This window comes from Lithobates pipiens, unplaced genomic scaffold (assembly GCF_037356315.1).
Source record: "Lithobates pipiens isolate NorthernLeopardFrog02 unplaced genomic scaffold, aLitPip1_a1.2 Scaffold_27, whole genome shotgun sequence".
NCBI classification, from domain to species: domain Eukaryota; kingdom Metazoa; phylum Chordata; class Amphibia; order Anura; family Ranidae; genus Lithobates; species Lithobates pipiens.
Genome location: NW_027507788.1, coordinates 16,471,689 through 16,484,456, shown reverse-complemented (window position 1 = coordinate 16,484,456; position 12,768 = coordinate 16,471,689). Strand labels below are relative to the sequence as shown.

Below are 12,768 nucleotides of genomic sequence, written 5' to 3'. Positions count from 1 at the left end.
GTTTTCCAGAGGAATAATTTGCCCTTGCTTTCAAATAATCCTACGAGAAAAGTGAAGGACATTTGTAATTGGATAGAGAAAGAGATTAATTGCTGTTCTTTTCTAATTTAAGGCAATTCTAGCAACACCTATTGCCCAGACACCAACGTAACCTGTCCTACTGGCACCATCTGTGCAAGAGTTCAAACTCTAAGTACTGTTGGTAAGTTGAACAAGCATTTTCCACAACTGTACTAGAATAACATCACTATGTGGAAAGACTGGTCCTCTTTAATAAGCAATATACTTTTTTGCAGGTATCGCAAGTTCTGAAATAAATAGGACTGCATGTCTTCCAATATACCAGTGTGGAATCTCCAGTAGTGCCACCTTTCTCGGTGGCACATTAAGAATGATGACCATCTGTTCAACTAATAACTGCAATCTAAACAATCCAACTTGTATGTGACCATTTGTATACCATGTCAGTTTTTGGGATATGCTTTTGAGTTGATTTTTTTTTACTGTTGGATTGAAAATGTAATTTTCTTTTTAATACTATCTCATTTGTCTGTAGCAATTTGCCTCTTTGTAAAGTTACTAAAACTACCATATTACCATCATCCATCCCATATAAGAAAAAATAACATTCCAAGCTCATCCTGAAATTCAATATTAAGCCTAAACTATATGGGATATTTTTAGGCAATGTTGGGTTAAACTAACCAAAAATATGTTTACAGTCAAGGTTTGCCTCTGTTATTTTCTCAATTATTTAATATCTCACAGGGTCAAGCCTTAATTCAACAGCCAATGGGGTGACATGTCCTGCCTGTAGGTCCAATAATTCTGAATGGTGTACAGCGAAGACTACCATGGAATGCACTGGGAGTGAGACCGTGTGTATGGTCCACACTGAAAAACTGTTGGGTATGTCTACCACAATTTTCCATTACACTGATGTTTTAGCTGTATTATCATCAGTTGTTTACCATTATAGAATTTTGCATTTTGTTATTTGTATATGTATTCCAAAGCAGTTGATTTTTTTCCCTACAACAGGAACTCCAACTGTCATGCGTGGCTGTACTACTAGAAGTAACTGCTATCTTGGCCAACTGTCTCACAGTGCTAAAGGATCTGAATTTGATTTTAAGTTTATCTGCCCTACAGGAGGTATGTGCAAATAGTAAAAGATACTGTATGTATAGTAGAGTGACTGCATAAAGGTGCCTACAGATACCTGTTGCAGCCCTCCTAAACTGTACCAGTTGAATGCTGGTATCTCTGAGTCAACCACAAAGCCCTGCCCATGCACATTTTTATTGCCACGTAACTGTTATCTTGGCCAAATATCTCACGGCGCAAACAAATCTGAATATGATGTTAAGTTTATCTGCTCTACAGGAGGTACGTCAAAAATACTGAGTATGATAGGGTAGTTGTCTAAAGGTGCCTACTCATACCTCATACACTGTACGAGGAGAATGTTGGTAGCTTTGAGTTTGCCACTTAATTCCTCTTGGGACATCACTATGAAGGACAGTCTGCTTGGCCATTAGGGATGTGTAGAAGGGTAAGAGGGGAAGGTCAAGCTTTGGAACCACCAGAAAGTGCTGGGGTTTGGCCAATTAGAAAAGTTGGGCATGGCCATGAAGGTTTGGGAGGCTGCTGCAGGTTGTATGCCTAGCAGCCTGCATTTTATATACGTACAGCATTTTTTTGGATTTTTTGTTTTTCCAATGACCCAAACTAATAATTTAAGTAATCTAATGGGCCTACTGTTGTTATGCTCCTTTTATAAGTATACCTTCGGCTAAAGGGATACACACAGATTGTCATTGCCATTAAAGTGTACTGTATACCAGCAATAGAACAATCAATTTCTCCAGCATTCAAAGGGACAGCCACCAGTCAGGGATAGGCGCACAGTCTATGTCATTTCAAGGACAATGCTTCAGCTGTGCAGCCCTCCTCAGAAAGGGAATCCAACTAAGAACTCCAAAAGAACACACAGGGCACAAACGCTTAGTGCAGGGATCTGCAATTAGCGGACCTCCAGGTGTTGCAAAACTACCAAAAAGTCCCATCATGCCTCTGCCTTTGGGTGTCATGCTTGTGGCTGTCAGAGTCTTGCTATGCCTCATGGGATTTGTAGTTCTGCAACAGCTGGGGGTCCGCTAATTGCATATACCTGGCTTAGTGTATTACCCAAGGTAATACAGTGTAATACTCACAGAAAACAGATGCAATGCAGACACTCTCTGATGGTCAGTCAACATGGCAACGGATGACCGAGCAATTGGCAATGTTGCCCGATATCGGCAATTGGTCGGTCATCCGTTGCCACGTTGATTGACCGTGAGAGAGTGTCATGCATTGCATCTGTTTTTTCTGAGTATTTATTTAGCTGTTTCGTTTCATTTAATAGACCTTGGGTAATGCTCTAGGCATTTGCGCCCCCTGTGTGTTCTGTTGCTGTACTGTACACCTTTCCTGAAAAAGTGACCAAAAAAGGGCCATGAAACACATAATTAGTGTATTGTAACCTGTTCTTTTTTATTTATCTATTTATATATTACAGGTATTTCTATAGTGCTGACAATTTATGTAGCACTTCACACCGATATTGTACATTCAAATCAACCCCTGTCCTCAAGGAGCTTACAATCTAGGGTTCCTAATTCACATTCATACATACACATATTAGGGCCAATTTAGACAGGAGCAGATTAACCTACCAGCCTGTCTTTGGGAGTGTGGGAAGAAACTGGAGTACCCGGTTAAAATTGAAGCAGGCACAGGGAGAACATGAAAACTCCAGGCAGGTGCCATGGTTGGGTTATGATCATTAAATAGTGACTTTACTGAAGAATCTATTTGGAAGCACCTTTTTATTTAACATGGGTCTGTGCTGACTGCACATTGGTTTCCTTTGGGGCTGCATCCCTTCTATCATGCATCTGAAAATGCTTATCTTGGCACCAACCTAACACAGATATGCGGTCCCACCGGACTGGGCTTTTTTTTTTTTTCTCGTGGGGCTGCAGATTTGCGTATCTGCCTTTGTGCTGGGAGCACAATGAATAGCACACTCCCAGCACAGAGACCGGAGTCTCATCGAGAGCCCCGGGATCCGTTTCAATGATCGGGACCTAAAATGTAAGATTCTGGGTCACCGGATCGCTGTGATAACCTCTGATTGGCTATCACAGTGATCAGTCACTGTGAAGCCGTCCCTGTGTTTTCTGACTCTGTGAATGGACAAGAGAGATGCATTGGGGTTGATTTACTAAAGGCAAATAGACGGCGCACTTTGCAAAGTGCAGTTGCACCAGAGATTAGGAAATGAGAAGAAACTTTGCTGATTTCCATCATCCAATCATGTGCAAGCAAAAATGCTGTTGTTGTTTTTTCCTTGAACATGATTGGGTATTCTTTGCAAAGTGAAGCTTTACCTCATTTACTAAGCTCTGGAGCAACTGCAATTGCAGAGTTCAACTGCACTTTGCCAAGTGCATGGCCTATTTGCCTTTAGTAGATCAACCCCATTGCATCTTTCTCTGTCCTTGCAGAGAGAGAGAGAAAAAAAGTGTGTGTAAAAAAAAAAAGAAGCACAAAGTAGCTGTGATGATATGTACGGTTTTACTAACACATGTCAAAGTTGAAAACTTGGTCTTAGGCATTTTGATTTATTTTACCCTTAGGGGGGAAGGGGTTGAACAAAAGACTTATGCCACGTACACGTGATCAGATTTTCCAACGTGAAATGTTGGATGTGAGCTTGTTGGCGGTAAGTCCGACCGTGTGTACGCTCCATTGGACATTTGTTGTCTGAGTTTGACTAGCATGTTCTCTCATTTTCCGCCAACAAATGTCTGTTGTCGGGCTTTACGATCGCGTGTACACAAATCCGTCGGACAAAAGTCCAAAGTACAAACAGGCGTGCTCGGAAGCATAAGCGGTCAGCCTTGTAAACTAGCGTTCGTAATGGAGAGTTAACATTCGTGACGTGGCAAATTATGAGATCTCCAAATGCAGCGTACAATTCTCTTCTTCTTTAAAGCGGAGGTCCACCCTAAAGTGGACCTTCCGCTCATTGGAACCCTCCCCCCCTTTGGCGCCACAATTGGCACCTTTCAGGGGGGAGGGGGGTGCCGGTACCTGTACAGTACAGGTATCTGCACCCACTTCCGGTGTAGATTCTGCAGAAGGTACGCCCCTTTCCGCAGAATCTACACCCCTTTCCGAAAGTCCCCCGCTGCCTGCTGGGAAACACACGGATACCAGAGACAGCGGGGACCATCCTTATTGCGCAGCGCGACTCGCGCATGCGCAGTAGGAAACCGGGAAATTAAGCCGAAAGGCTCCACTTCCTGATTCCCATACCCAAGATGGCGGCGGCAGCACCCAAGAGACGATCGAGAGATCGGCTTCGGGTGCCGACATCGCGGGCGCGCTGGGCGGGCAAATTTCAATATTTTAAAAGTCAGCAGCTGCAGTATTTGTAGCTGCTGGCTTTAAAAAAAAAAAAAAAAAACGGCGGACTCCCGGCGGACTCCCGCTTTAATGGGATAATAATGAAGCTGCTTTGCTGGTGATACTGATGGAGTTTTTGTAAACGATTTTTCAAAGGCTTTTATTTTCTAGTGATATCAAGAATAATATTATTATGTTTTATTTATTTATTTATTTATTTTTTGTGAAAGTTACCACAAAACCATTATCCCGTAGATCAAAGATACAACTATGTTGGTGTCCCTTGTCAATTTTACATTGTATTTTTTTTCAATGTAACTGCTACTCCCAAACTGTCATTTGAATTAAAACACATAGCCAAGTATTATTCTACACAATTTTTTTTATTGTGCATTAAAAAATAAATAAATAGACACGCTATCTGCCAATAGAAAATTACCAAAAAGGTGCATTCTATGCATCCAAAAATATAGAAAATTTACCAAATCAAATCATTATTATTCAACCAAAAAAATAATGTCAAAGCAATAACTCCAAGGCCAATAATAAATAACACATTATCTTCTCCGATTCCGCAACACGTCTGGTTGGCAAACGCCCGTTCAGAAACAAACTGAAAAGCACGAAATGAAAAGCGCTAAATGGAAAGCGCAGAAAGAAAAGTGCGAATCAACACCCACCAAACTTATACTAACACGAAATTAGCAGAAGGAGCCCAAAGGGTGGTGCTAAAGAGCTGAAAAACCACGTCGTACATTTAGTACGTTGTTACGTTCGTGATTGTTGGCCAACATTTGTGTGACCGTGTGTATGCAAGACATGTTTGACCCAACACCCTTCGGACTAAAATTCCACGGGTTTTGTTGTCGGAAAGTCCGATCGTGTGTACGAGGCTTAAGGCTTCAAAAATGTGTCCTCACTCTATCCTTCTTTTATTTCTATTCCTCATTTGTAGGCTATAACATTTCATGCTTGGAGTGTATGGACTCAACAAACTGCCCAGGAAACAGTGTCACCTGCCCTACTGGCTCTGTCTGTGCAACTTCATATACAGAATCCACTGTCGGTGAGTTACTATTCAAGAGCTTCCTTCAATGCAGTGCTAATTCTAGTCAAGAGTCGGGATTTCAAGGTTGCTTTCCAATGCTGTGGCAGGACTTACTATGCAGAGAGGTCAAGAGGAAAACGAAATAAGGATATTATTTACATCTCTTGATGTTTCATATCATTTACGTATGTATAGGGAAATGTATAGTAAATGTATTTATTTCAAATAATTAACAGGTGGATCAGTTTCTAACAAGACAATCAGGTCATGTGCACCTTCAAACCAGTGTGACAGAATTGGATCTGTTGGCTCCCCTTATCGTAACATAACGATGTCTTCTTCATGCTGTGCTTTTGACAACTGTTCTTCATCCCCTCTGTCAGGTAATAAATCTACCTAAACACACCACATACACACACATTAGTGGGCCTTATTTGTTAGAGCAAGGGTGTCAAACCAATTTTTTTTTTTTTTGCGGACCACATCAGAACCATGGTTGCTCTCAAAGGGCCGGTTGTGTCTGTCAGACTAGATGTCTTAAGCAACCCACCCCCCTTACATCAGATGTGAAGAGTAGACCTCCCCCACCAGCCGAAGTCAAGTCCTTTACATTCAAAGTGTATCCCCCTTACCTTGAGCTGCTATAGGGAAGAACCTGGGGGCAGAGCTGAGAAGCAGAAAGTATAGGGTCTTGAGATAAACCAGAGAAGGGCTGGAGTCGGCTTCCAGAGTCTGTTGAATGCTGCGACCTGGGAAGGCAGTGACCGAGGGGGGGGGGGGGGAGTGCTGCAGCTGCTAAAGAGAGGCGCAGGATCTTTAGCTGACTGCTGAGACAGGAGGGCAGAGATGAGCCTCTCCGCAGCTGCATAGGGAAGTGCAGGATCTGGTGGAGGAGTTCTGTCCACCTCTCTGCAGCTGACTGCTGAGACGGGGGGGGCAGAGATGAGCCTCTCCGCAGCTGCATAGGGAAGTGCAGGATCTGGTGGAGGAGTTCTGTCCACCTCTCTGCAGCTGACTGTTGAGACGTGGGGGCAGAGATGAGCCTCTCCGCAGCTGCATAGGGAAGTGCAGGATCTGGTGGAGGAGTTCTGTCCACCTCTCTGCAGCTGACTGCTGAGACGGGGGGGGGGCAGAGATGAGCCTCTCAGCAGCTGCATAGGGAAGTGCAGGATCTGGGGGAGGAGACAACGTGGAGGCAGAGGTGAGGGGGGGGGGTGCCACAGATGCAGGAGGGGAGCAAGGGCCGCATGAAATGGTCTGGCAGGCCAGATTCAGCCTATGGACCTTGTGTTTGATAAGGATGCATGGTATCTACCAGACATGGATGGTATCTACCAGACTTCTTTCCTTTTAAATATTGATGAGAAATTATGGCCTACTATAGGGAGCCAGGGGTTCCTTACATCTTTTTCCAGTAGTGAAACCTGTTCTGGGGAAGGGGAGTAAAGGGACATCTCTCTGATAGGGCTAAGACATCTAAATAAATAAAGTAAAACCCGACGGGGGGGCTTGAAGATGAAGTTTAGGTATGAAAAATTACATAGTTACACTGGTCTAGGTGACAGGGGAGGGAGCTCCAGCACACAGGCTGTGATTGATAGCTCTAACTCTGTTCTGTGTGAAGGGGGGTGTTTCCCTTCCCTCCAATCAGCTCTCTTCTACACATACACCATACCTAGCTAATCCCCCAGTAAGCCGGAAACCTTGTTACTACAGCAATCCCCACTAGCTTTGGGGGGGGTTGAAGCTAGTGTAGACCGCTTCCAAGTGGCTTCCCTACTGTATTGTTAAAATAGGAGGCAGCCTGCCTGGCACAGGCATGACTCAGAGAATTATTTGATTTTCCCAATGAATTCCAAAGCCTTCCCCGAGGGGGTAAGTAGGAGAATCAGGGTGGGGATGTCTCTTTCACTATCTCATCCACTCATAGAATACTTTGAATTCATTGAGAACATGCAAAGAATTTTTTGTATGGCATCTAAGCTCAGCAACCAGCATGGCAGCTGCCCAGCATGCCAGCTTTCACAGAAAACTCCCAGGAATGGTAAATGCATGGTTCTATTGGATCGAGCTGGACCAATGTATACCTGGAGTTTAGCTTTAACCATTGCCTACGTTATCCAAAATTAAAAATCACTCAATAAAGAATAAATAAATAGCTTTACATTTAAGAAGGGGCAGCAGTGGCCTCCCTTTTGTGGCATATTTTGGTGGTTTCTATGAGCAAGAGATATCAGAATATTAAATAATTGCCTGCATACTTGAAAGTAAATAATTGCCAAGAATAAATGTTTTCAGTACCAAGATAACATCACTGTAACTCAAGAGAGAACTTCTCTCCCAAGTTCGACTTTTTGAAATCCATTTTTGAATGTTTATTTCAAAGTGCCATCTCTCAGCCCTCAACGCAACGGAGTGACCTGTCCAACCTGCCAATCCTCTTCTTCTGGCTGGTGCTATGATGAGCAAACCGTGGAATGTACCGGAGAGGAAACCGTGTGTGTTCTCTATTCTACAAACATAAATGGTATGTTTATGTTAATGTTAAGGAGCTTCATATTCTACCACAGTGGCGTCGCTAGGGGGTGGCTTTTGGGGCTACAACCCTCAATCTGTGGCCCATAGACCTGAGTCTCTGCAGGGGTCCCCAAGGGGAGGGAAGGCTCTCTGGGGACCCAGGTGCAAGGGGGAGCCTCTCTGGGGACCCTAATGTAAGGGGAACTCTCTGGGAACCCTGATGCAAGTGGGGGGCTTTCTGGGGACCCTGATGCAAGTGGGGGGCTCTCTGGGGACCCTGATGCAAGTGGGGGGCTCTCTGGGGATATATACACACACACACGTATATTACTGTATATACATGTGTATGCCCGCCCAAGCGTATGACTTTCTTTACTACGCTGCTATGGGCTCTTTTTGTAGAGCCTACAGGGGAAATGAACTTCAGTTTCTTCCTTTGTTTTATTATTATTAATATTGTCATGTTTTAACCGTTTCAGCCCCCAAAGCTTTTACCCCCCTTACTGACTAGAGCACTTTCTTGAGAATTCGGCACTGTGTAATTTTAACTGAAAATGCTGCGCCTAAACAAAATTGATGTCCTTTTTTTCCTACAAATAGAGCTTTCTTTTGGTGGTATTTGATCGCCTCTGCGGATTTTATTTTTTGCGCTATAAACAAAAAAAGAGTGACAATTTTGAAAGAAAAATGCAATATTTTTTACTTTTTGCTATAATAAATATCCCCCAAAAAAGATATAACATTTTTTTTTTCATCATTTTAGGCCGATATGTATTCTTCTACATATTTTTGGTAAAAAAAATCGCAATAAGCATATATTGATTGGTTTGCGCAAACGTTATAGCGTCTACAAAATAGGGTATAGTTTTATGGCATTTTTATTATTAATTTTTTTTTTTTACTAGTAATGACGGTGATCTGCGATTTTTATTGGTACTGTGGCATTATGGCGGACACGTTGGACAATTTTGACACATTTTTGGGACCATTGGCATTCATACAGAGATCAGTGCTATAAAAATGCACTGATTACTGTAAAAATGTCACTGGTAGAGAAGGGGTTAACACTAGGGGGCGATCAAGGGGTTAACTGTGTTTTCTCTCTGTGTTCTAACTGAAGGGGGAGGACACTGTGTAAAGGAGATGACAGATCTCTGTTCATATTTTGTATGAACAGACGATCTGTCCTTTCTCCCCTCAGAGAACCTGAAACTATGTGTTAACACACACAGATCCCAGTTCTTAGTGTGCCCCGAGCGATCGCAACCGCCGGGAACTTGCATTGGCTACGTGGGCGAGCAGGGGCCACGCGCGTGCCCCTAGTGCCCAAAATTGGAATTGACGTAACATGACGCCGATTCGCGCAACCGCACCATGTTGCTGCAGTACTACTGCGGCGGCTGGTCGACAAGCGGTTAATGTGGTTGTAAACCTCAGACATGAAAAATGAACAAAGAATATACCTCTGTAATGTGTAGTGTGTACTTGCCTCAATCCAGAGCACTAAGTGTCATTTCTGTCTGCTGCCTCTTTCCTTTGCATGACTCACGGCTGAAAGGTTTTTCTGATACCGAGAGAAAAAAGATGGCAGGGGAGGGAGCTCTAGTACACAGCATGTAATTGACAGCCTGTAGAGGGGAGTAGTTCCCTTCCCCCCAATCAGCTCTCGGCTCTCCTCACTGAGTTCTGCCAGGGCTGCTGAAAAGGGGATTTCACTAGTCCTCCTTTACGGGGCCCAGGTCAGCAAGGGGGGCCCAGACAGCAGGGGAATTGGATATGGGCAGTAGAGGGGGTGATCGGTAAGGCAGGGGAAAGGAGCAATCAGAGGAACTGATCCCCTGGGTGTCTCTCCCTGCAGCAGCTAAAAGCAGGTTTTTCTCTGTTTCCCTCCCTTTTAGCTGTTGCAGGGAGAGGCACACATTGGATTAGTTCCTGTAATTGTTCACTCCCCATCATCGCCTTACCAGTCCCCTTCCTATTTCAGGATTTTGTTCCTCTAATAATAATTTTAGTGTGTTTTTTTTTCATGAAAATATCATTTTTATATTTTTTGGGGGGGGCTGTCAGGCTGTACAGGGCCCCATGCCTTCTAACAGTAGCCCTGACCTCAGCCCCCCACTCCCTGATTTCTGAAAGCTCAGCCAAGCTTTACACATTCTGGAATTTGAATGGTTGTAAAGAAAAGAAGACTTCAAATAAAGAGGTACAACCTATGTAGAGGATTTGTACATATCACCCAAGGCCAGTCATTTCATTGGGTATAATGGGTACTTTAAACCATATTTCGGTTAAATAAAAAGCAAATGTTTTGCCAACAAAGTAAGAAAAGTTGTTACTATTGACCGTCTTTTTTTCTCAACAGGGAGCTTGTCATCCGTTCGAGGATGTGCCAGACGTACATGTGGAACTGAGAGATACAGTGTCAGTGGAACAGGAATTACTTACACATCTAACTGTTATTGTGGAGGTAAAATTTATGAATTAATGCATCTGGAATCCGTGTTTGTGCCATTGTCAGTCTGGCGAAAATGGTGGTGTGCTCCCCATTGATAAATAGTGTGTTACGTAAAAAGAGTGGAAGGAGTTTAAGCAGAAAGTTGAGAGGACAAAAATGGGACTATGGAGCTGTCCCCCATGGGACCTGATGAAGCCCTTCCTTCAAAGACGTAGTGCTTCCAGTGATTGGTATTACTCAGCTGGGGGGACACCTGGAGAGGTCCTGGTGCCCTGAATTGGAGGGGATTAGGGACAGGACATAGAGTGCCGACCCGGGAAAGTGCCAAAAACTGCTACAAAAATTGGTGAGAAGCTGTATGCCCTGAAATCGTGTGCCCTTGTCGGCTTTGAAGTTGGAATAGTAAAGTCTTGAAAGCCTATTGGACTCACCTCTTCTTGTTACTGGTGGGGAATCCCTGGAGTTGGTACCTGGCTCACCCAGGAGGAACGTGGGTTATGTGAGAGAGTAGTAGGAGGTCAGGCCAGTGATTGATATTCCTCAGCTGGAGGATATCTGGAGAGGTCCTGCTGCCCTGAATTGGAGGGAGTTGGGGACAGGACATCAAGTTCCCATCCTGGGAAAGTGACAATGGCTGCTACCAAATTTGGTGAGAAGCTGTTTGCCCTAGTTGTGTGCTTTGAAGTTGTGTGCCTTAAAGTTGTCTGCTCTAAAATTGGAAAAGTAAAGTATTGAAAGAATATTGGACTCACCTCTTCTTATTACTTGTGGTTGATCCCTGGAATTGGCACTTGGCTCAGCCGGGAGGAACGTGGGTTATGTGAGAGAGCAGGAGGAGTTTAGGCAGAAAGTTATAAGGACAAAAGTGGGACTTCAGTGTTGGCCCCCATGGGACCTGGTGGAGCCCTTCCTTTGGAGATGCAGTGCTTCCAGTAATTGGCAGTTCTCTGCTGGAGGATACCTGGAGAGGCCACTTTCCTTACTGGAGACATGACCAATAGTGAGGGTGGAAGTGTTCAACAAAGATACAGTCCCGGGAGTTTAACAAACTTTGTTGCATGTTCCTACTTTTTGAAGAAATAGCTGTTTGTTTCTCTGTGGAAAGTGAATGTGAATGGGAATGATTTTATAATTATCAATCAGATGCTGCACCTGCAGGGCTCGAATGAGGAAAGTGGCAGGGTCTGCATACCTTGAGACGTGTTTTCCCTTTTGGAGTATCTCACCAAAAATGTAATTTTTTTTTACGAGGGATACCCAAAATCTGAGCTGCAGATTGAAAAGGAAAGGTCATTTATGATAGCATTCAATTACAATATGATTTGTGTTACAATTTTATATGATATACAAAATTTTTTTTTGCTATTTTTTTTTTACCCCACAAAAATAGAGTTACCCTTTACCTTTTAAAGAAGGGTGGGGAAGGACGACCCTCACCTTGCCAACATCCAAATTGAATATAAAGGAAAATGAAAACAGAACCCTATTTTGTAGGCACAACATGAGGCAATCTATAATATACCAATCTTTATTCCAAAAATATGTTAGAATTAGTAAACATAAAATCATTACAGCACCCTCTACATTCAATAGGTCAACAATACCCAATCCCAAGCATGGAGATCCAGATCCAGCTGAATAGTGTGTAGAGTAGATGAAAGTTCATCAATGGAAAATATATATGTATGATGTCAGCATGGAGATCACAGATCAACTTTGCAGTTCCTCCATACTTTATAGTCAACACGTTTCGCAAGATGCTTGTTGGCTTCTTTGGGACTGATTGGGAGGGTGCTGTTATTGAATTCAATATATACAAGAGGTAGTTCATAAATGTCATATCTTATTACAGGATGTAGTTTTCATTTGTTACACATTCGTATATTCTGTACCTATATTCGTGCATCCTATCCAAAAATAAACAAAACAAAAACAAATAAAAGGTCTGTGCTTGCCTGATTGGCCTTCAATGTAGAGACATGGGCGATAAGGCCAATCAGGCAAGCACAAACCTTTTATTTTTTATTTTTTTTTGTTTTGTTTATTTTTGGATAGGATGCCCAAATATAGGTACAGAATGTGTAAGAAATGAAAAATACATCCTGTAATAATATGTGACATTTATGGAATACCTCTCGTATATTTTGAATTCAATAACAGCACCCACCCAATCAGTCCTGAAGAAGCAAGAAAGCATCTTGTGAAACGCGTTGACTATAAAGTATGGAGGAACTGCAAAGTTGATCTGTGATATCCATGCTGACATCATACATATATTATTATTATTATT

General features: G+C 43.0%; 1 protein-coding gene across 1 annotated transcript in view; it reads left to right on the top strand.

Moving 5' to 3' along the window:
• The window catches only part of LOC143933367 (uncharacterized), a 39,047-nt gene that overhangs the window by 15,251 nt on the left and 11,028 nt on the right, over positions 1-12,768 (top strand). Inside the window, exons 6-13 of the mRNA XM_077456235.1 lie at positions 113-202; positions 297-440; positions 769-909; positions 1,042-1,155; positions 5,414-5,524; positions 5,743-5,889; positions 7,893-8,033; positions 10,386-10,490. Coding sequence (XP_077312361.1) covers positions 113-202; positions 297-440; positions 769-909; positions 1,042-1,155; positions 5,414-5,524; positions 5,743-5,889; positions 7,893-8,033; positions 10,386-10,490 — 993 coding nt within the window. The remainder of the gene's footprint in view (positions 1-112; positions 203-296; positions 441-768; positions 910-1,041; positions 1,156-5,413; positions 5,525-5,742; positions 5,890-7,892; positions 8,034-10,385; positions 10,491-12,768) is intronic.